This window comes from Carettochelys insculpta, chromosome 4, assembly GCF_033958435.1.
Source record: "Carettochelys insculpta isolate YL-2023 chromosome 4, ASM3395843v1, whole genome shotgun sequence".
NCBI classification, from domain to species: domain Eukaryota; kingdom Metazoa; phylum Chordata; order Testudines; family Carettochelyidae; genus Carettochelys; species Carettochelys insculpta.
Window position 1 is genome coordinate 122,673,065 of NC_134140.1, and position 25,313 is coordinate 122,698,377.

Sequence of the window (25,313 nt, forward strand, 5' to 3'; positions counted from 1 at the left end):
TGCGAGAGTTTCTCCCATTGACTTCCCTTACTCTTTGCAATAGCAAGGAATACAGGGGTCAACTGCTGACCCCGATAGGTCAATTTTGCTCTTCTCCACCAGGTGCATGAGATCATCCCCGGAATGGGTAATGCAGACATGGCCTCAGTTTAACAAAATAAGACAAAGGATGGTAGGAAAAACAGAGGTGGAGAAGAATCTTGCCCAACATCACAATGGTAAGAGTCAGGAAAGGAGCCCAAATCTCTTGACTCCCAGAGAAGTGGTGCATCCCTGAGCCCACCACACTGCCTCCCAAGGCAAGGCGATAGAAACAAGTGAACAAAACACGGATGCTTGTTCTCATACAAAAACCTGAGGTTGGGGTGAGCCACAAGAACATGAGCCTCTGAAAAAACAGCAGTGCCAGAGGATTCCAGGTAATTAATGCCAGTGTTTCTAACTGCTTCCATTGTGGTCATGTGCCTGCTTCACAGCAGCACCAGATGAAGTCTCTCCTGCTAAAACAGCAAGCTTGTGCTTGCAGCTCATTAGTGTGATGCAGGTGTTGTGGGAGAAACCCAAGAGAAATATTCATTTCTCAGCTCAGCTCTCAACTCATTTGTTTTATAATAGATGAGCTCTGTGCACCACTTGAAAGCAACACCTCTGTCCAGGATGTTAGACACAGCATCATCACAAGTTATTTTCAAATACAATTTTCTTTTTCAATCATTTGGCCTGGGGACAGCGGAAAGTCTCATTTATACCCTACTGTCATTTCATCTGCAATCTCTGGACATGGCTAGTGCCAAAGACCTCACAACTTAGCATTTAGTGTAAAGGACAAGACGAAGAAAAAATGTATTCAAAGAAAGTTTAGCTACTGTCGGTTTCCCATGGCTCTGTAAAAACATGCATTTTCCCACATTATAGGTTTGCAATATCTTTCCAGTTAATAAACTAAACAAAAATTTACATTCTGATGCAAAAATTCATCCCCTTAACAGTGTCATTTGCTGTAGTTCTAACCCCACCAAGTCCCTTTCCAGCCAACCTTGCCCCATCGTTCACTTTTCATTGAAAAAGCAATAAAGCTGACATGAAACTAATAGCCTTTGTTCTTGCTGTGCACTATCATCTTCATGATCTGCAGAACTGGCAGAGAAATTACATCCCAGCATTTCTCACTTACAGTGACACGCCAGTTCCATATCAAATGTATTTATTTTATGAGGGGATTAAAATATTTTCTAACAATCAGACCCACAAACTCCAGTTAAGCTCTAACTCATTTTGGCTCAGGCACCATTACCAGTCAAATGTCCTGCAGAACAAATGCAACTCCCATCGGCTTCCTCAGCTTAGGTCCTCCATCATACCAATGCAATTCCTTTGTCTTCCAAGGATCTAATTTGAATACAATGAAAGTTCAACCCAGCCTACAACTGGAATTTAATTCTGTTGGGAAATGACTCTAGGTCACTCTCCCAGAGTTACAGTGCCTAAGTGGTACTGGTATAATCCACTGGTTCCCCATGTTGTATCTCCTCTTCTACCAACTCTTACTACTAGCACCCCTCCAGTTCCTAAGCAAGAGGTCTCATGCTTTTCGCACTCACAAGCTCTGATTCAGTCCTCTCTGATGGCTCAGGTTGGGGTTCATTATCCTGCCCGTACCAAAGAATAGCACTAAGTTTTGTCACTAGAGAAGAGAGCTCTGACTGTATTTGGCTCCCTTTGCTACATGTTGCCATTTTTACGTAGTTATTTTCAGAAACGAATTCTGAAACCAATCCCTTGCACACAGATATGGGTGAAGATGCTAACTGATGGTGAAGACCATTAAGTGTTGAAAGAAAGTATAAGTTTTTGATCAATAAGTTTTGGATAATCAGCTGACCATTTAGATGTTAATCTGACCTGAACCCTCAAAACAATTTAAAGTTTGACTGTCACAAGGGACTACAAATAAATCACTTTTGATTAAAAAAAATAAGCCTTGCATGAACCTTAATTTAGACTCATCCTTCCATCTACTTCAATGGGTAACAGACCATACTGTGGCTGATGATAAAAGATCATTTTCCTTGATGCAACCGAATAAGAAAACCCATCACCAATGCATTCATAGGAGTGGGAAGGTCAAAGCTGTCTAGATATTTTTGATTAAGCTGAATTGCTTATGATACATTTCCTAACTGGCATCAATATTAAGCCACTACAGGTTGAACCTCTGTAATCCAGAACTCTCTTGTTTGACAACATCCATAATCCGGCATGATTTTAGTTATCTGGACAACCATTTATCATGGGTTTGACCAAGTTTTCCATGGTCCCACAAAGTTTGTTTACAGCCACCAGTCCTGGTTCTCAGTTTTCTGTGCTGTAATTAGCTGTAATTTACCCATAAATGTTGTCTAAGAGCAAGCAGTGAAAACACTGATAACGTGCTAGACAATATGGCCTCCCACGGTCTGCCAAATTCTCTCGCTTGGCACTAGTCAGGTTCCAAGGGTGACAAATTATAGAGGTTCAACGTATACTTTAAAAAAAAAAAGGAATTTCTCCAAAAACACACTGAGATCATATGTTGCAGTGAGAAATGAAGCAACACTAGCCTGTTAATTGGGAATGTGGGAAGTCTTGAAAAGCTTTATAGATTCAGAGCACGCTACTCAGGAAGGATTCAATGCCATTTATCTCAAAATACCTTAAATCATTCAAGCTCTGGTCTAATGCTCCTAAGGTAGAGGGAATTTTGAGCATTTTACCTGTCAAATGATGGCTTCTCTCCACAGTCAAATGCATCCTGTAACTCTTTGACAAGGTTAGCCTGGCCTGGAAGTCGAAAAAGCCCTTCCTCTTTCAACCCTTGCAGTCGAATAAAATCCACACATTGCTCCACCAACATGGGAGCCAGACGGTTCCCATATCTCTTCTCATACCGGACTGTGTCTTCCAGCTTCTGTCCAAAGATACCTATGTATAATAAGGAGATACATGAATGGGTTGAGGGAAAGACAGCATTTAAATGAACAAAGAGGGAAGACTGTGCACTAAGGATTGTACCACAACCAGCCATTCTTACAGAGTAGTCAAATATAAGGGCAGTCAGTGCCTAAATCTCAGGGATGAAGAGCTGAATTTCACAACTTGTGCCCTTTTTAAAAGCAATACACCACCATTTTTATCATGACGTTCAAAAACCTAACTGTAAAATATGAATCATTGGTAAACAATATTGTAACTTTTTAAAAAAACACACTATCTGCAAATCCTATAGCGCAATCAACACAGGGACACAGAACTCTGTCACTAAAGCACAGAACTGAAGATATTTCAGATATCCATCTTTGGTCTCTGAGACAAGGCTAAGTGTACTTGGCCACCGAAACAGCTCTAATGTCACATCCACAGTAGATGACTTTTTTTTTTTAACTCTTACGCACACAGGATAAAACTTCCAAAAGGGCCAGATTTTCATAGATCTTAAGCTCCTGCAGTTGGCAGCTCCTACTGACCTTAGCCGGAGTTGTTGGTTCTGAGCTACTCTGATTTAGACTGTAAGTGAAGTACTCACAGGCAACTCACTCCTATAATTTACTTCAAAGAGCACAATTATTTTTTTCTATAGTAAAAACAAGATGTGTATTGATAAAGAGCAGGTGGTGGTACAGCTAAAGCCTGTATTGATGCACAGGGCAGATAACCTATGAACAGCAACAATGCAAGCTTGCTCACTTCAAATTTGACCTGGAGCCGTAACTACCTCTTCCCTGATGAAGTTTGGTGTTCAGACAAGTCCTAGCTGCTAGAAGCCCATAGCAATTATGCTATTTATTTATTTATTTAAGAAAAGTTTTGGTTTCTAGCTTGCTTCATAGGGGGATGGTGGGAAGGTTGGATGGTTAAACATGCTTGTGCTTTATTGAGCTGATTGAGTTAAGGCTTGCAGTGTGGCAGTATAATGAAGTTCCTCAACTCCCTCTCTGCTTTAGTCTGCAAGCTGTTGAATTGCCATCACAACGCTCACAGGACAGTCAAGGGTTCAGCCCTCTTATGCTCTTGGGATTGCACCCAACAGCTTTAGCTAATAACCAGCATAATTTTCACAGGCCAAGGCAGAGTTTGGAGTTATCATTGGGGATAATTTGGGCTGGCCAGACAAAATACTGACCTGAAACCTAGAAACAAATCTGAATATTTAATATAAGAAAATTGTAGAAAACGTTTAAGTTTTTGAATAATTCAGCAAGTCCTTGGTACACATGGGGTGGCGTGAAACTGGCTAGGAAATGGGAATACCTCAAGCGGCAGAGTTTCCAAATTGGACCAAAAGAGGAAAACGTTGCAACAAAACTCCATTCTTTTTAGATTTCTAGTTTCCATTTCCACATACGCATCACAATTGACAACAGCAATTACTCTCCCCTTTTAGAAACTGCCCATTGTTGAAAATAGGAGCTCACTGCTGGGAACTGAAGTGAAACTGGGAACTGCCTTGCCTGGAATTAACTCATCTATATTTTTCCACATCGGTCTTGTAAAGTTTTCTGCAGTACTCTAGCTATCTCTGTCCAAAGTTTTCCATGAAAAAGCTCTTTTATGAGCAGACTCTCAAGAGTTCCCCCTTCACCAACTGCACTAAAACAGAAGATTCAATGCCTTTCAAGTTAAATTAATCGGACTAAAATGTGGATTTCAATTTAAATACAGCTCATGCCCATTGAAACTACAATTGATATGAATAAGCTCCATCTCATTAACTGTATGCTTTTCTCACTCCATGTTCACGTTCTGGTCTTGCTTACATAATCACAAAAGAAGACAAATTCTCTTTAAAACGCTTATAGTTTCAAATTTGCACTGACACCATTGTCAAAATAAATGATTTTGGGTTGATACATTTATTGGATTGCTCTTTTCTCCCCCTTATGGGATTGGCTTTCAAATCTGAATTGAATCAGTGTTTTTGAGGGAATGGGGAAAAATGTTTCTACAGCATAAGCTGTAGTATATTGAAAACAGGTGACTGCATAGCATTAAGTTGTCTGTAACCAGCTCTAAACTAGTATCACCAATTACAAACAGTGAACTAAGAGTGAATATGATAGATTTAAAATTGTGACGGGGGGAGAAAGTGAAAAAGGTGTTATTTACTCCTTCACACAACATAAAAAACTAGGGATCACCCAATAAAATTAATAGGCAGTTGGTTTAAAAACAAATAAAAGTACTTCCTCACACAATCCACAGTCAACCCGTGGAACTCATTGCCAGGGGATTTTGTGAAGGCTAAAATTATAGTGGGATTTAAAATGAACTAGATAAGTGCATGGAGTCCATAAATGCCTATCAATGCCCTTTACCCAAGATGGTCAAGGATGCAATGACAGGGTATGGTTCACTCACTGATCATCTATTCTTTTCATTCTCTCTGAAGCACTTGACATTGACCACTAATGGCAAACACAGTACTAGGCTTAATGTACCATTGGTCTGATGCAGTGTGGCTGTTCTTATGTTCTTAAATTATTTTCTTCAGTGTTTAAGTCTATGGGTCAGATTTTCAGAACCCTTCTGGTGCATAGTTGTATGTATGGGTACACAGTTTGCACATCAAACTACAGCATTTTTATGAACCAGCCGTCTGTTAACTAGACCAGTGCAACTGGTTAGTTGCACATAAAATCACAGACAAGACCAGACAAAGCCCCGTGAAATTACTGGGTGTATTTCTATTGACTTCAATGGATTTGGATAAAGCCCTAACAATGCAGACCGCATTCTGCAAATCTGGCTCACAAACTTCCACAGTGATTTATTTTGGAAGAGACCTTGTGTATGTTCACAAGCTGACGGGTCCATTGAGAAAAGTGCAAATGAACCACGAGGGCTCCAGCTGCATCATTTAATCCTGTCTGTAAACTCAAAGTTTCAAAACAGAAGAGTTGTTGTTTCAAAATATATACAGGAGCTGAAACAGCTGAAAGTGTCATTTCTTGATGCGAAGACTGTGGCAGCACTAAGTGGGAAAGGTCAACTGCAAATTAATCTGTTAATCCTTTTCTCAAATTCTGAACATTCCTTGAATAGTTAAACTCACATGGAGGGGACAGACAGTAGCGCAGACGTAGCTTACAGCAACAGGTACAAAACATGTATGCACAAAGACATGTATGCCCGCATGCCCACTCTGAACCAGATTTTCAGAGGTGCTGAACTGTTCCTATTTTTCATCAAAAAAAAATTATCAGCAATGTTTAAACCTAGGGCTGGATTCCTAGCACTGCCTGTGTGCACAGACACACAATTTGCATGGGCGATTACAACAGTTGCACAGCACTTCTGAAAAAACTCAGACCTCTGCCTTTATTGATTTGAAAGTACCATAGCAAGTGCTACTTCTTCCTTTAAGGGCATATCCTGTCCACATTTACCTGTGTAGGCAAAACCCCCAAAACAATGGAGTCACTCTGTTACAGCCACACATGGCAGCAGAGTACCCTTGCTGGGAGAGATTGGCCCATGTTGCACATCACGCTGTGTGGAAAATTAGAAGTAGGCTAGGAGGGGAACAGGTCAGACATGGGCTCTACAAACGATGGGGAGGACCAGATCCAATTACATGTAGCAACTTGCAGCCTCAGCTTTATCCAGGTGTGGGGAGAGGCTACATGTTGCTGCAAGTTGGGTGAAGAGAAGATTCCAATAGTATTAATCTCTGTGCATGGCCCTTAATGCATGCTCGGAGTGGGGATGAGAATTTGATCCTTTATTTCCATATGCCCACTCAGTGGTTTTCTAAAACAGCATAAAAACGGCCACAATATGCTTGTTCTCAGATTCCCAAAGACAAAGTTTCTTTTCTTTCATCCAAGAGTTATTTTTTCAGCACTGTGACTCCACTTCTGTGTCACCTCTGCTCAGATGTTTCCCCCCTTCCAGCTTCACCTGCAGATGCATTTTGAACGCCAGCCATATCTCCGCAGTTACCATGCTTTAATCAGTTGGATCTCATGCAACACAGAATTAAAACTGCTTTTTTAATAATGTATTTGCAGCTGGTGCAAAATGGGAGTACAAGCTGCAGTGAACCAGGATTAAACAAAGCAAAGCGATGACATGCAACAGCGCAATGCGTGTGTCAGATTTCCATGGGTTTGGATACCTGAACGGATATAAATTCTTTCATCCCCACCCCTCACGCAAGAATGAGTGTTTATCGGACTTATTCTTCCAATTTTGCAAATCTAGTGGCTGACCCTCGATGTGTCAAGTTCAACTCCCTTACCCCTGTGATTTTTAGTTCAGAGTTACTCTGATGCATCATAAAATGAATTTTTTCTGCCTCACTCCATCAGACTATTCATGGATTATTATACATAGAAGACAATGCTAAAGCATGGAATTACAAATGAACAAGGAAATTAATAAATCATTCGTGCAATGTCAGCATTCTTATTGTTTCACGCCCTTTGTTTTGGGCTTCTCATTGATGCTGAATACATGGCATCCTCGATCCTCAGAATAAAAGGCTCTAACAGCAAAGCACAACACAGAGATTAGTTGTACATACCTTTGCGAAAACTAAAACACCGTTTAATTCTCCTATAGGTAGTTTTAGGAATGAAAGGAGCCGATGCTAAGGCCCCTGAGGTGCGTACTCCAGCATTTCTATCTTCAGGCATCATACAGGCCGGAGACCAGTATCAAGGCAAAGCTCTCCTTTGCAAGCGACATCCACAAAACTGACTGACTGTTCGTTGTTATTGATTGATCAGGGTTTTTAATGGTGCGTTTTCTTAAAAAGTTGGTTGTTTGTGATCTTCTAGACCGTGTAGTGGAGGCTTTTTTGTTACATTCACTGCTTTGATTCTGCTTTTGGAAGAATTTCCTTCTGTCTTTTTATTTCCTTTTCATTTTTTTTTCCCTGTGGTGAGACAACCGGCTACAATGCAATGTCGCAACAGAAGATTTTCAGCCAAAAGATTCATCTTCTATTCAGATGGAAGTGTCTGTGGAAGAGGGGGTATGTACTGAGGGGAGGGGGAAGATCTTCCTGTCAGCTGGAACGGGTGGGGGAGTTAATGGGGGGGGGGCTCAAATTCCACTTGAAAATGTCAGCACATCCTGATGCATGGGGGGGGAAAAGAGAACAATGACAGAGAGGCTCCGGAAAATTTCTCCAGGATACTCCTTGCCAGCTCCTTTTAGCTCCAGAAACAGGGAAGAAAAATAACGGCACCTTTGCCCGAAAGACACTCTGTCCATAATGGATTCTATTCAAAGTGCCGACCTCCGTACCCACCTCCCTTTCTAATGTTCTTGTGGGCTTTTCAGTTGTTTTGTTACCTTCAAACTACCAGCAGCTCTTGTGGGAGAGAGGCCTCAGAAGCAGCGGTGTTGGCTGTAGGTCCTTGAGATCTGCTGAAGGATACAAGCTTCCACACGGGTGACGCTTTGCTCATTCCCTCCCTTTACTTCTATTCTCATTAGAGGTGTTACAAATGCAGCTGCTGTGGCTGCTGCTGCTGCCTTCTGCTCCAGCCAGTCACATGCAGCAGGTGCAAGCATAACAATGTGAAGGAGGGAGTTGCTGCAACCTTGATTTTTTTTTTTGACTTTGAGTTGACTTCAAGCCACTGTCACGTGTGCCAGCTTAACAGGCAGTAAAAGCTCAGTTCTTCTGGCTTTCAAGAGGCTCCAACCCTCACTCTGCCTCACCCCCTTCCCCACTTTTAAATTCTGTTGTTTCTTCTTCCCCTTGACCTCTTTCTTTTCCATTATTTCAGTTTTTAAGCTCTGCAATCAAAGAGCAGACCTTTGCTTTCTTTAAAAAAATGCCTTTGTAATCTAATCAAGAAAGGAATTTCATGTGCAAACAGGCATTATAAGTTGTGGCTGATTTATTTATTTATTTATTTATTTTAAAGACTGTTCTTAGTATTCTTCCTGCTCTTCCCTTCAAAAACAATCTCCTACAGAGCACCTTGGTAGCCCCCTTGTTTTTTTCTTTCCTAGTACCAGTTAACAAATGACAGTTTAATGATCTGGTTAATTATTTATACATCTGTTTGTTCCATGACCAGGATATCACTCCAATCATCAGTCAGTCCCTAAATATGTGTGGTTTAACAGTGCTCATGCTTACATGCAGAAACACCTGTGGAATACATGTAAAACTTGTTTATAATTCTCAGAAAATTGTGATTTTTACATAAAACTAATATGTTTTGCTTCAAGCTAACAATTTGGGCAAGACACACTGTATTTTGTCCTAACTTTAGGCAGCAGGACTAAAATGCACGTATTTGCTTTTGATTAATTGGTTGGCTGAGTTAATTTGTTTCTTGTGTATGATTATTTTTATGCTGCTGGTTGATTGACGTTATGTGGTTGTAAATCTAATTAATTGTTAGGAGACCTACAGCGTTTGATATTTTTAGGATTTTTTTAAATTATTGCCTAAATCTGGCTAACTAAATAACATAATTAAAAACTCTGAGAGAACAAACTGAGTCACTCTCTCATGTGACGTCAATCACTGAAGTCAATGTTAATTTACGCCAGCTGAGAATCTGGTTACTTATACTTAATTTGTCTGTGAAGTGTTAGGCACGCCTATTGGATGAGGTAGCAAGTCCATTAATAACAATGATGATGATGATGTTAATAAGGACCTTTATTCAGCAAAGGCAGACTGTTTCAAGTTGGTTCTGGCATATTTTACTGATGAGGTGCATATTGTCACAAAACAGCCAAAGAGACACAATTAGGTCTTTTGGCATTCCAACAGTAATAGATTAAATGAGAATCAGTTAAACAAATAGGTGCAATTCCCAAATGTTCCCTAGCCCCAGGACACTTCTTGAGATCCCTATGAGTCTTTGCGTCACAATCAGAATTCTCTTCGGAAGGCTTCTCAGAATGGAGATACTTAGAGTGTGTTCATGCAGCATAGCCAAAACCTTGGTTGTCAGGGCACTGACCTAGTTTTTGGGGACCCATATTCAATGGAAACAATTTTCAGAGCCTCAAAAGTTTTCTGGCAATAGAATTGTTGTTTTCTGGCCAGGACTACTCACAATCACTTTCCTCATGATTCCCAGTAATGTGCCCCCAAGCGTAAGACTCCTTGTAGAGTTAACATATTTGCTCAAGAAGGCCAACATGAAAATGGCATTTACAAAAACCAGAAGTTGAATTAAAATGATTCAATTAATAATTAATTCAAACAAATAATGATAGCCTCCCGCCATTCCCAAGTCTTAATTGGATTTATGAAAAACAAACAAGCCTCATGTTCAACTCTGCATTTGCATGGATAGGTGGCACTAAACATTACCTTCATGACAACAATACCAGGGCAGCTTCTGGAATGCACCCAATAGTTTTCACATGTAAATCAAGCCTCACCAGAGCCCATCTTACTTCCTAAATGGAAGGAGAGTCTAGTGTTTAAGGTGCCAGACTTGGATTCAGTTCATCAAGGTTCTAATTCCATCTCTGTTACAAACCTCAGGTACTAACTTGGATAAATCACTCAATCACACCTGGCTTCAGTTCCTCCCCTGCGCAATGGAGAGATTTTCTCCCTCGAAGGGGAGCCGTGAGGATAAACTCATTAATATATGTAAGATGTTCAATTACTCATGTTGAGATGGTGTTAGCAGGTAGGCTCTCAGCTCCCCTCTTCTCAAAATGGCACTGTTTGCACTCAAGTTTGTTATCTCCATGTTAGCTTACAGTGATTTTGGGTTGGACAATAAGCTAAGCTTATTATAGTTCAATATATAAGGCCCTTCTAACACAACTTAAAGCAATAGACTGTAGGGCGAGGTGGGCAATAATTTTGATGGGAGAGCCACTCCAATAATTTGAAAAGTGGTCAGGGGCTTCGCTCTTCTATGATATTAATGGAGGAGGTGTGGGACTTGGGATGGAGGTTAGGTGCAGAAGGGAGCTTGGGGAAGGAACGGGGCTGCACAAGAGGGCATGGGGTCTGGGAGGGAGTTTGGGTGAAGGAGGCGGTTACGACCTGGGCCAGGAGTCTGGGATGCAGGAAGGGGTGCAGGAGTTTGGGCTGTGACCCAGGGCAGGGGACTGGGGTGCAGGAGGGAGTGCAAGGGTTTGGGTTGGAACCTAGAGCAGAGGGGTTGCAACTTGAGGCAGGGGATTGAGGTACATGGTCTGGGAGGGGTTATGGGTGTAGGAGGAGGGGCAGAGGGTTAGGGTTATGTGAGATAAGGGGGCAAGCATGGGGGAGCAGAGGGTTGTGGGGAGGGAGGTGCTGGTGTGTCAGAGGCAGGCTGTGGCTGGGAGACTTACCTGAATGACTCCTGACCAGCAGCTCTGCAGGGCCCTGAGGCTGGCTCGCTGCCTGTTACAGCCCCAAACTGTTCAAAACTGCTCCCTGCTGCACATCACTTTCTGCTCCAGATGCGGAAGGGAGGGGAAGATACCCCACGCTGCCCCTGTCTCCCAGCAAAATCTCTCAGCTCCTATTGGTCAGCAACTGCAAACCAGCCAATAGGAACTGAGATGTTTTGTGACCCAAGTGCTTTGTATAGTTTCCCCTCCCTTCCTGGTGTCCAGAGCAGAGAGTTGCATGGAGAAGGAAGGTGCTTAAAGCAGCAGCTGGCTAATCTATGCCTGAGGCAGTCCATGGGCAGGATTTGGCAGCTTGGTGTGCCAGACGTGGCCCATCGGCCATATCTTACCCAGCCCTGCTGCAAGCATAAGTAAATTTTCACTTTAGTAAAATTTCAGAAAATGAAAATATCCCCTGACCCACGCCATGCTAAGAGAAATCAGATGAAAATCAAACCTTTTAAGAACGATTTTCTTTTTTTTTAAAAAAAAAGAAAAGCCTTCCTGTGTAGGGAATCACATCTAGAGTATGGGGTCTCCCCTGCTTATTATGTAGATCCCAAATTCCTTACAGGCTGTAGGAACATCTTGTACTATCCCTTTGGTGGGCATTTTCTCTAGGAATCTCCAAGCAAAACCGTAGGCATGTTTGAAACCATGCCAGAATGGCCTCCTGCTGAGAAGTTTTTGCCCGGTAAGAAATGTATGACTGGGACTGAAGGTGAAGGTAGTTGCGCAGTGTGTTAGAAAGATCAAATGATCATCTTCTTCAGGCTTAGGCCTCCTGTAATTTAACTGATAGGGAGAAAAGGCAATTTTCAGTCAATAAGAGCAGATTTGTGTGACAACAACTGTTTCTCTCTGTTGCAAAGTGACATGGCTAAGGTGCCAGACATTTTTTCACAGCCAAACAATGGTTACAAGCCAGAAACTCCTTGGTTTAAATACAAATGCTCTCATCTAATGGGGAAGTAGCCTCCATCTGCAAAAGTAAGGGCTTTTGTACCTTGATAAACAATAAGATTTTCCTGGCAAATAAAAATAATGGTATTTGAGGTTGCACAGTGAGGTCCTCTCAGCATAAGGGCCTTTCAAAGACAGCAGGTGGGCTGCACAGATTGAGTAGGGCCATTTGCCTTTTCAGGATTTCAAACCTGAAGGAGGAACTTGAGCATACAACGCACAGGTCTTCTAGTAGCGTCCACTGCATTTTATACAATATTAGCAGTCAGCTGCAGCTTTTGGGCTTTCTGAGACCGCCAATGCCAAGTTCTTGTGACAGGTACAAACTAACTGAATTAGACACCAAATTGACTCAAGATTCCTCTCGTCTCACCTCATGTGAAACAGCTTTCTCCACCAACAAGGACTAGAGCCAACTGGCCAGCTGTAGGAGTTGCTGAGAAAGTGTGCATAACTGTGCTGGGGGGTGATTAAGTCACTGTATCTCCCAGTTAATTTTTGTTTTGAATCCTCTCCCTGACCTAACAAAAATGTCTTTATAAAATGTGTGTTCCCTTCTTCTCAGAAGCCGTTATACCGTTTTTTCTTCTCCTCACGATAAGTTAAGTTTATGAGACTGAGTCCCCTAAGTGCACTTGCTCTAATCAGTGCTTTCTGACTGCATGCTGAACAGAGAACAGCAGGGCTGACTCAGTGGTACTAGTGGCCCACCTCTAGCCAGCTGCACCCACAGGTTGTCATTGGGAAAAAAAAGAGGCATTCAAATGGACACAGTAGCACATAATAATGGACATGGTGCGTCAGACCAAAGATCCATCTAGCCCGGTATCCTGTCTTCTAACAGTGGCCAGTGCCAGGTAGAATGAACAGAACAGGCAGTCATCAAATGATCTATCCCTTGTTGCCCATTCCCAGATGCTGGCAAACAGAGGAAGGGGCGGGGCCAAGAGCAGAAAGGGCGGGGCCAAGGGCAGTGGCGCTGGGCTTTACACAGCTGTGTGGCGCAGCAGTGCAGCACTACTGGCATTTCGAACGGGCCGGCAGCTCTGGCCACTACTGGTGCTGAGGTAGCAGCAGCAGCGGTGGCCAGAGCTCTTGGTCCTCTTGAAAGTCACTCTCTCTAAAATATGGTAAAATCTTTGGTGATGAGTGCAGTACAAAAGTGAAAATACGTATTTGCAATATTAACACAGGACTCTCAGGGAATATTTCAGTCTGTCTTATTCGCTAGGTGACAAACTGCCTGTGAAGGATTGATTTCAACAAACCAATTTTCCTTGAGACCTTTTTCATGGTGGGAAACACAAAGGGAGCTGCCTGGTATAACTGTTTTGAAGCAGCCGATTCACTCACTGTCTTCTTTGTCACTAAAACCTAACCTCACAACTATGGAAGCCATATGTATGTTTTGCTGGGACTCTTAAATTTTCTCTGCTTAACTCACCTCCTCCAAAAGGTGCCCATATAACCCTGCGAATGGATTTCACCCAGTCCTCCATATCATTCTGCGTGCTGGCCATAAGAAGGTATGTTTCATGATTAGCTGTCATCCGCTCTCGGTCTCCTCCTGCAACAGAAGACAATCACATATAAATTCTTTCCCTTCCAGCCCAGGCAAATTCACCACCAAACTGACCACCGGAAGCTATAACAATGCATAAGGATCCAAGAGTGTGTGCTCTTGGTTTCAGCAGATCTACAGCCCAGGTCTCTGACACTGCCACCAGAGGAGACAGATGAAGCAGCACCTCTCTGATAGTGGATAGTCAGGCCCCTGAAACAAAATAGGAAGAAGGGTTCTTTCAAAAATGTTTTTTCCCCCCCGAAGGAACCCCCTCTACACTGCTGTTTTTGCTATCAGAAAGATCTCTTCTGGAAATGCAATCACATAAGATTATGCAAATGAAGTGTAAGATTTGTAAATCAGTGCCTCATTTGCATTTTTGATCTCTCTTATTTGCATTCCTCCTCCAAAGGGGGAATGTAGTATAGATGCAGCCATGGAATCTAATTGCAGATGATAAAATATAATAAAATATTACTCCTTTATAAAGAACACTCTTCTCTACCAAAGAGCTCAGAGTGATGAAAAATAATTAAAAATACTATGTACTATAAAATGTCATAATGTCAGTACAGAATAGTTCCTGAATGAGGAGCAGAGCTGATACTTTATTACAGAGAATGAATATGCAAAGTTTCATTTTTGATAATATTCTGAGTCACCAACCAAATTCACAGGCACAGAAAATGGACCTCCTAATTCTATATGGCCTTGCATCTTGTTTCATTTACACAGCTGTACAGCAAGCACATTCTACGCAAACTCTGCACAGATGGATATGATGAGAGAAGACAGTGGAAAATCAGGCTCTTAAAAATTCCTTACAGTCTCTCTCACTTTTCAGCATTAGTAATTTGGCTGCATAAGAACCACCACCTTCCTTTTGGCTAGTTGGAGGGTAGCTAAAGCATGAGAAAGAACAGCTGTCAGTCTTCCTCCTTCCCACTCACTTACTCAATGGGAGAACATAGGGTGCAGAAAGGGTACATGTCACTTCTTTAAACATTGCATGGAACTGGAATAAGATACATTTCGACCCATTAAACTACCAGATGAGATAGGCACAGAAGTGTCATTCTAAAACTGAAGTATTTATTATTAGTTTTGCCCAAGGAAAGGTTTACAGAATATGCAGCAACAGTCTGCTCCGTCACCATTGCTCAGCCAGGAACAGTCCTAGCACTAATTTCAAATGACAGCTGCTTCAGTGTGTTCCAGGCTGCAGTGGGGGAAAAGTAATAAAGCACTATTGCTTCTTATTGCTGCTTCTCACTTGGTACTTCATCTCTGGGAATTGTGTTGGTGTTTAATGTCTGATGTTGATTCTTATTTGATACCCCAATGTCAATCAAACAGGATCAATGCCTTATACTTACTGCACAAGCAGAGAAAAATTTAAAAAACAGCGAGAAAAGCACCACAAATGAAAGGAAACCTCTTCTCGTTTTAGGTCAGTGGCAAAACCAAAACATAGGAATGATGCAAGAGTTTGTTAGAATGTGCCGAAATTCCACCTTTGCACATGAAATCACTTCAAAAATCAATGGTGGTCAGAGGCCAGATATTGGATTCCAGGGTCCAGATCAAAGCCCATTTTTCTAGAACCAAAATTAGGAACTCATCTTTTTTTATTTTTGGGTCTAATGCAAAAGTTCAAAAGGTCTGTTCTCATTTTGGCCTTCCAGGAGATCTGGATAAGTAGAAATCTTTTAAGAACAGGTCAAATGGTCCGTCATTCAAGAGGCAGCAAATCTCACTGCATGAGCTGGTCCATGATATTTACTTCACCTGGGGCTGCAATCTCCTGAGAAACAGGCATGATTACAGGCAATCCCAAATTTAAATCCTGAATCTCTCTAAGAATTGTCTTAAGCCCCTGCTGAGATTCAGAGCCAACCTGAACTGTTTATCCAAAATATATGGACTGGGTATTGAACATAATACATATCTTCTGGAGATTTGTTACTTGATTTAAACAAAAATAAACAACTCCCTAAAATAAACAAACTCCCTAAAAACCAACACATTACAATATTCCGCATTTACTCCTTGCAAACTACTTTATTTATTGAGAGATCTTCTTCCTAAAGAATGTAAAGTATTTTACATTTCACCTAGCACTGAAATTCAGACCATTTCTAAACTGGAACATATGTTGTGTTTAACAAAGCAATATCTAGAGAAGAGTGTTTTGTTGACAAAATGGCCACTTTGTTGACAAAACCCAAGGAGTGTCCAGCTTCCCAAGGGCATTCTGTCAACAGTAATTTGACAGAATGTAGCAATTTTGTTGACAGCCATACCCGCTTCCCATGAGGAAGAACACCTCTGTCAGCAAAGATCTGTCAATAAAAAGCCTGTCTGGAGAGACCGGGGGCTCCTCTGTCAACAGAAAGGGCCTCCGGGACATCAGGCAACCTTGTCTGCTGTGCTTCTGGTTGACTGTTTTACTGATAGAGTGGCCAGGAAGTCTAGCTGCTCTCTGTCGACAGTGCGGATCACGTTTCAATCCGCTTTGGCAGTCTAGACATCATCTGTTGTCAGAAGTTTTGTCACAAAATATCTTCGGACAAAAACATCTGTTGACAAATCGTTTTAATCTGGACATAGCCTAGGAGAGGGAGTGAAGAATAAAGTATGAAGGTGAAAGGAGAAGGAAAAGGTGGGAAGTTTCTTGCACATAGGCAGAAGGTAATCACCTGAAAGGAATTTGGACGGAAAATGGGCTGAAACACTTCAAGTTGCTGAAACCTTTTGATACCCATGCAAAATGCAAAGGAGAATAACAAACATTTGTAGGAACACTGCAAATATGAACAACCCCCTAATCTGAATCTCCTTCCACCAAAAGGTAACAGACAAACTTTAAAATGTATTCCAAATATGGAGAAGACAATTAGCTCTCAGAAAGGAAAGTTGCAACAATTTACAACTAGAAGCACTAGAACATACAACTAACACAAAACCCTTCTGATTTTGGATGCTTACAGTAACTTTCTTGTTATTGTAAAGGTCTGGACAGCTGCCATAGTATGGTCAGATGCTCAGTTACAGAAAATTAGCAAAGTTTCACTGAGGTCAAAGGCATTTACACCAGTTGAGGATCTGTCTCTTGATGTTTGATCCATCCTTTGTGTGCTGCAGTATTGGGCCTTTTATGCTTAGCTTCCCCATGAAACAATTCTTATTGATATAGTGCTACAAGTCTGTATGATGCTTAAAAATATATATATTTGTACATACACTGGAATTCATTGGTTAGGTGCAGAACTAAGTGCCAGTGTATGTTGGGATAATATTTAAATACAGGTAAACCCTGAGAATCAAAACTGCTCAGAGGATACACGTAAAATTCAGAAAATAATTATTTCAAGAGAAGTTTCAGGTGATCAGAATCTCTGAAAATGCCCATTAGACAGCCAAATTTTGAAAATGTTGCTCGATGCCAACAATTTAGCGTGGCTGCACATGCACCCTTAACTCTGTCACTTGTGCACACAAATCATAATACATCTTCTAAGAGGGATAGAGATATTAAGTCTGTAGCTTCACAAATAACAAATAGTCCTGTAGCATCTTAGAGACTAACAAATTGATTAGGTCGTGAGCTTTCATAGGTAAGACTCTCTTCTGCAGATGACTGGAAGAGACATACAGTATCCAGGGGTTATATAGCAGGGTTTTGTCAACCAAACTGGTGGAACATCCACACACAAAATGCGTTTTGGTGAAAGTATGTCAAGAAAAGTTGGCATTTCCGCCCACAACCTTCTGCCTCTCCCAGGTGAGAAAGAGCGCATGTTGTTGACAGCTTGGGGGCTTTCTCTCGACAGACAGGGCATCCAGGACAATGGGCCGTACTGTCTGCTGTGCTTCCAGGTGCGTGTTTTGTTGAGAGAGCGGCTGGGCAGCCTAGCTGCTTTATTGACAAAGCAGAGCACCCTTCCGATTGGCTGTTGTGTGTTAACAGAAGTTTGTTGGGAAGTCTCTTCCAACAGTGACATCTGTCCGAAGTGCTGCAGTGTAATCACAAAAGCAACGACAAGTCCTGTAGCACCTTATAGACTAATAGATTTTTTCGGAGCATAAGCTTTCATGGGCAAAGACCCACTTCATCAGCTCCATTGCCTAGGCACCATCTGTGCTGAGCCACCACTCTGCCTGTATTCACTGAAGCCTCTGCAGTCAATTCCTTGGACCCCAATGTGGAATGCATCCTATACTGTTCTGTAGCTGGGGGGCAGGAGACAGCTGGGTTATATCAGTGGCCAGCAGCAGCCTGAAGGTGTTAGCTGCCTTTTAACCCCGTATGAGCAGGAAGGGACAAGCTGCTATTAGCCTCATGCAGCAGACGGGGTGAGGCAGCAAAAAAAAGAGCTTCGCAAAGTCACAGGCCAGGTCATCCTATTCGTGCATCCTTCCCTACAGCTGGAAGCAGCTGCCCCTTCCTTCCCACACAGTGCCAAAAGGCTACTGCTGGCCCCATTCTAGTGAACTCTGGCTGAAGTCTGGGCTGGGTGGGCGTGTGACCCCACATGCTACCTCAGGAAGATACAGCGCCAGGTACCAAGAAAGGCAGGTCCATTCTGGGGGCCCAGCCAGATATAGAAGACAGAGAGTGCCAGGCAGGGAGAGTTGTGTCAGTCAGTTACCGCCCCACCCCCATGTGATAGAAGTGCATAGGATTGTGAATGTGTGTGACCTCTCAAAATGCGTGGGAAAGAAGGGAGGGTACGTGTGAACCCTGCAGCCTTAAAGGTAAGGTAAATAAAAAAGATCTAATGACATAATATTTCTTTGTAACTAGAGCTCAGTCATCTTGATTTTAATTTGAATACTTGTATGATTGATTGTTGTTCATTTTACTTGAATACAAATAATTTTACCAGGTGTCCCAGATTCAGTACAGGGAAATATGGTTACCTTACAGCTGGGCAGAGTCTAAAAAAAAAGTCTAATTTCAAGGTCTTGCTTTAGAACAGACGATGCCGAGCCATTCATCGGTGTCTCAGGTGACCATGGCTCAAAGAACAAAGAGACAGATGGTCTGAAACAGTGGGTCTGTCCCATGGAAGCTCACATAATGAATTATTCTGTTAGTCTTTAAAGTGCTACTTGACTGCTTTTTTGTTTTCATAACTACTCCAAGATGATGGTGGTTCTGAATCACTTAAGTAACAGCCAAAGACACCGCCTTGCAGTAGGGTTTTAAGGTTGGAGACATGGGGGACTCTTTCCAAGAAGTTGTGGACTGAGTGGTGTGGAATAAGTTGTGACAGGAGCTGTTGATTCTGTGTACGCGAGGCTACTACTTTTGCTGTTTCATCTAACTTTGATCCAAGCAGTATGTGGAATTATGCCGCTCTTGTAAATTACAATAGACAGCAAAAATATATCTAATCTCCATTTGCATCCCCTCACTTCCCTCTCGCCAAGGAATCAACCCATTCCAGGAGTCCAAACCTTTCTTGCGCACTCTGAGTTTGGAACAAATGAAAACCACAAGTAAAATATCTGTGTGGAGAGCTGCAAATTAACAGAAGCCTTGGCACAGCTGCTGAAACTGACCTTATTTATTTTTTCATTACTTCTCATGAGAACAGACCTGCACAATGTAATACCTGTGCAGTCATAGTAGTTTTAATTTCCCCTATCACTTCCCTTTGTCTTTATGCTTGTGGCTACAGCACATCTTTCTAAGTACATTACATTTTAAATGCTTTTTATATGTAGGATTTCCACAGTTGTCTTTAAACAATGTCTCAGGAGGCAGCAGATGCCCAGGCTGCGAAAAAAGTGGTGAAACAGAGGCAGAAAGATACTAACAAAGGAAAAAGAGAGTCCCTGAGCAACCTGGGGAGGTGGCAATGGATCAGAGAGGTTGGGAAGAGCAGAAAGTGGGGAATGAGGGGTGCTGGAGAGAACTGGGGAACATGAGATAGCACTGAAGGAAGCTGCAATCTAAGAAAAAGTCAGAGGCACCTGAGAGGCAAGGGAAACAGAAAAGCAGAAAACAAAGTGCCTGGAGTAATTAAGGGCTAAATCCTGAAAACTGCCAAGCAACTCCAGGAGGTGCTAAGAGTCTTTATCTTCCACTGATTTTGGAGGGAATTGAGAACGCTCATTACCAGTATTGCCAATCTCAACCATTCAAAGTACAACCCCTTAGAAACTGGGAGAAAGACTTAAAAATGAGAAGCAGTCATGTAACACTTTAAAGACTAACAAAATAATTTATTAGGTGATGTTTTGTCCGAAGAAGTGGGCCTGACCCATTAAAGCTCTTCACCAAATAAATTATTTTGTTAGTCTTTACTGTGCTACAGGACTGCTTTTTTGTTTTGTGAAGATACAGACTAACACGGATACCTCTCCGTGACTAGTAAAAATGAGAATTTTAGACAGAACAGCTGGGGGGGTTCTCCCTCATTGCTTTGTGGTTGTGAGCCTTGATGATTCTGATTTTCAACTTTTTCTCCACAGTCGTGTGGGTAGAAACTTCCATAAGTAAGTAAGTAAATAGAGGGTCTCATTCAGTTGTCTGGCTCCAGGAGATGGGACTTTAAAAGAAAAAAAAATAAAAAGCTTGCCAATATTGCAAGGTTTGGGCTAAAATGAGAGTTGTCAATGCTGCAGCACCATAATAGCATCCAGCCCTGTGAGACAGAGTGTGAAATTAAGCTACTGAGATAAAAGGCTTGGAGTAGTAGGAGAAAGAGTACTTTGGATAAAAAAGCTGAGGAGTCTATGACTCTCTCCTTTCACAGGAAGGATCAGAAATTCTACTCCGCAGCATAAGAATTAGGGTGACCATCCATCCTGTATTGGGAAGGACAGTCCCGTATTTGGGATGCCAAAAAGGCGTTCCAACTTACTTTTTAAAAGGGACTCACTGTCCTGTATTTGAGCCGTTCCCCACCACCCCTTCACTTTCCCTGAGCCGGTGGCTGCCACTTTCATGGGGCTCCAGGAGAGGGCTGGCAGCTGCCGCTTTGCCAGGGCTCCCAGGGAGTGCTGGTAGCTGCCACCTCCTTCCCGGCTCCCCAGGGCGTGGAGAAGCCACTCCGACCCCCATATCTCCCTGTCCCATATTTGGGACAGGGAGATATGGTCGCCCTAATAAGAATGGTGACAAGTATCAGATGGGTAGCTGACTTAGTCTGTATCTTCAAGAACAACAAGAAGTGCTGTGGCACCTTACAGACTAACAGATATTTTGGAGCATAAGCTTTCATGGGCAAAGACCCGCTTCATCACACAAAGCGGATCTTTGCTCATGAAAGCTTATGCTCCAAAGTATCTGTTAGTCTATAAGGTGCCACAGGACTTGTTGTTTCTAATAAGAATGCCCATTACTGGGTCAGACCAAAGGTCCATCTAGCCCAGCCTCCCATCTGCTGATAGTGGCCAGTGCCCAGTGGCCCAGAGGGGGTGGACCAAGACAATGATCAGGAGACTTATCTGCTGCCATCCATCTCCAGCCTTTGACAAACAGAGGCCAGGGATACGATTCCTAACCCCTGGCTAATAGCCTTTTAGGGACCTAACCTCTATGCATTTATTTAGCTCTTTTTTGAACTCTGTTGTAGTCCTAGCCTTCATAGCCTCCTCTGGGCAAGGAGTTCCACAGGTTGACTGTGTGCCGTGCAAAAAAGAACTTTCTTTTATTAGTTTTAAACCTGCTACCCATTAATTTCATTTGGTGTCCTCTAGTTCTTATATTATGGGAATAAGTAAATAACTTTTCTTTATTCACCCTCTCCATGTCTCATGATTTTATATACCTCTATCATATTCCCCCCGCCCCCGGCACTGCCCAGTCTCCTTTGTTCTAAACTGAAAAGTCACAGTCTCTTTAGCTTCTCCTCATATGGGACCCGTTCCCAACCCCTTATTGTTTTAGTTGCCCTTTTCTGAACCTTTTCTAATGCCCAAATATCTGTTTTGAGGTGAGGACAGGGGTAGAAAGATATTCTTTGTCTTATTTTCTATCCCTTTTTTAATAATTCCTAACATCCTATTTGCTTTTTTGACTGCCGCTGCGCACTGTGTGGATGTTTTCGGAGAACTATCCACCATAACCCCAATCCTTCCTGCTTAGCTGTTGCTAAATTAGCCCCCATTATATTGTAAGTATAGTTGGGGTTATTTTTTCCAGTGTGCATTACTTCATACTTATCCACATTAAATTTCATTTGCCATTTTGTTGCCCAGTCACTCAGTCTGGTGAGATCTTTTTGAAGTTCTTCAGAGTTTGCTTTCGGCTTGACTGTTTTGAACAGTTTAGTGTCATCTGCAAACTTTACCATCTCACTACTTACCCCTTTCTCTAGATCATTTATGGCTAAGTTGAATAGGATTGGTCCTAGGGGAACATCACTCATCACCCTTCTCCATTCAGAAAATTTACCATTTAGTCGTGCCCTTTGTTTCCTGTCTTTTAACCGGTTCTCAGTCCATGAAAGGATCTTCCCTCTTATCCCATGAAAACTTAATTTACACAAGAGTCACTGAATTTTTAGATTATGCTACATTGACCTTACATCTCCCCCCACAAGTTAGTATGCATTCCTTAAAAATTACAGAAAACAAGAGACTACTTGCTAACACTTTTCCATGTATATGTGCGGACTGGGGGAGGAGACAAGATGGAAGATACCGAGAATCTGAGGTGTATGTGGTACAGATTTTGAACATCTTTGTGACCACATTATGCAAACAGATAACGTAGTGATAGTCATCTCTGAATTCCATTCCATAGATACATCTAGCTAGAGAGAGAGCACACCAGATGTTAAAAAAACAGCAGTAATTGTTGTCTTACCAGTGCTGGTGACTCAATGTAATATTTACAATTGGATTTTGGGCAGTCTGTTATTTTGAGTTCCATTAAAATGAATTACCTCTAAATCCTTGATGACAGGCAAGAGATTGAACTGAGACAAATACACAAATTATAACCTCAGTTACTTTCACCAGAAGCACTGTTATCTACTCTCCTCCTATTCACGTCTTGGTGCATTCCGTCAGCCACAAGGCAACAAGCAAGTAGAGACAGCCAATGTATAAGATAATCTAACTTAAACCTTCAAAACAAAAAAAGCAGTCATGCAGCTGTTTAAAGACAAATAAAATAATTTATTAGGAGAAGAGCTTTTGTGGGACAGACCTACTTCTTCAGATCATAGCCTTACCAGAACAGGTAAAATACATAAAGCACAGAAGTCCAAAAATTGTTATCAAAATTGACAAATCAGAAGAATTGTTATCAAGGTTGCCAACAACAATGCTTCAGATTTGTCAACCTGGATAACAATTTTTGGACCTCTGTGCTTTATATATTGAGTCTGTTCAGTCTACGATCTGAAGAAGTGGGTCTGTCCCATGAAAGCACATCACCTAATAAATTATTTTGTTAGTCTTTAAAGTGCTACATGATAGTTTTTTTGTTTTGATAGCATACAGATTAACACAGCTCTCTATCACTAACTTAAACTTTGTGTATTACTGACATTACTGCTAGCAAAAGCACTGGTGTCAAAACAGTTTTAAAAGAATTTACTGTTTTATTGGCTCACTCTGTCAGTTACACTTTTTTGGATGCAGCATTAATAAAGACTATGGAACAAACGTAATTAAAATATTGTTATTATGGTAATGGCAATGATATATAAAGTCCTGCAGTCTTACTCTAACAAATGTTTATTGTTCAGATTCATAGCATCCAAGCTGTTATTCTGTTTTAGTAATCCTTAAAAGCGGTCCTCTGCATGAGAGATGCTGTAGTTTCACGTGAGCCTGGGTTTTATAACCCATGAAGTAGTCTACTATGAGTGCCTACATGACAAAAGCCTTGTAATAGCAGTTTGCTCCCTACTGGGCATTGCACTCCATCACAATTTACCATTCACAGCCTGCTTGAGAAACAGCGGCATACTCTAAAAAGGAGAGAGTATTGTAATGTTCATGAAGCTGCGAAGCGACTGCTGTTGGACACTAAGATAGGATTCAGGGATCATTTGGAAATGGATCTGTAACGCAAACAACTGGTACTGGTAGTCTCCTTGTAAGATACAATGGTTAACAGCTGCAGCCCTGAATCCCCATAATGAATTATAGAATAAGATAATAAGGCTTTTATTGTAAAGCGGCACAGCCACATATCAAGATGCAAAGGATATTGCATAAGCAGTTATAACAAGCCATTAACAGAGGAAGAATTTAGTGAGAGAGAGAAAACAGATACAAACCCAAACCATCCCTTTCAGTGGCTCTCTACACTCCTCTTTGGAAGTGGGACTTTCCCATTCCTTCCTCCCCACACAGCTAGTAATCCATGGGATCTTCTGGCCCATTTACTTGAGAAGGAACAGCCAGGTCCATAGATTTACAAATTAAAAAATTGTAAATAGGTTTATATGTAACTAATACTGAGGCTCCTATTATTGCATCTCATCTACAGGTTTTCAAAAATGCAGAGCACCTGAAGCTCTCAGTGATTTGTGTCACCCAAGGCACCTGTGAAAAACCACTGCCAGAGCACTGCATGCTTGTTTATCTTTTCAAATGCACTAGCTTGTTTTATTTCTCTCCCTCCTCCCCATTTCTTTCTAGTTTAGCCTTTTGTTCTGTCTAGTTTCTCCTCCAAATTACTTTCTTTTGCCATACACTGTCACCATCTCTCTCTCTGTCACTCTCACGCATGCTCTCTCACGCACCCCTCTGCAACCTGTTCTGTACAGACTCTTCGCTGTTTCTCTCCTCTTTAGCAGGACCTGCTATTGTCATTGTACTTTACTCAAACCTTTCTCTCTCACAGTGCCACTCCCAAACACAGAAGCTTCCTCTCCCAGGTCTCCATCTCTCTTCTACTTAAAGGGAAAAGACCCAAACCATTCTACTCATTATTTTGATAGCAGCATATACTGAAAGGCCATCACTCCACACATCCCTCATTACAGGTCTATATTTAACAAGCCCATAGGGCAATGGCACACATCAGCGCTTTTGTGGTTAATCAGTGTCAAACACAGCTCAGAGGCATTCTTGTTTGCCACTTTGAAAAATTCTTGATAGAAGGCGGGAAACTTTTACCACTGTTGCCGAGAGACTTGTAATGTGATGCCTGGGCCAGTTTATTGACTTTCACAATTCTGCTGTTCCACTTGTATGCTTGTCAGCTATTGTCAGAACACTGTCTCAAGTTTTCTATGTCCTCTCGTGACTTCCCTTTATGCTTAGCCTCGATTTATGTGAAACAACCCTGAATTTGTTTTTACTGATTGTCCAATCTTTAAAAAAAAAAAAAAACTGCAGCTTTTCCTGCAATTCCCTTCCTTCTCCCCCCACAGGTATAGAGAAACTGAGCTCACAAAGCCACTAGACCAAAAATTATTTTAAAAAACCCTTAACCTAATCACTTAACTCATAA

General features: G+C 41.8%; 1 protein-coding gene across 4 annotated transcripts in view; it reads right to left on the reverse strand.

The window, feature by feature from the left end:
* ARHGAP24 (Rho GTPase activating protein 24) overlaps positions 1-25,313 on the reverse strand; it is a 346,470-nt gene that overhangs the window by 40,944 nt on the left and 280,213 nt on the right. For 3 of the 4 annotated variants that reach the window (XM_074993675.1, XM_074993676.1, XM_074993678.1), the window contains 2 exons: positions 13,763-13,885; positions 2,754-2,961 (listed from right to left, as the gene is read on the reverse strand). In XM_074993675.1, coding sequence (XP_074849776.1) covers positions 2,754-2,961; positions 13,763-13,885 — 331 coding nt within the window. Of the gene's footprint in view, positions 1-2,753; positions 2,962-7,561; positions 8,449-13,762; positions 13,886-25,313 lie in introns of those variants that run through there. The other variant, XM_074993677.1, reaches the window with a different exon arrangement.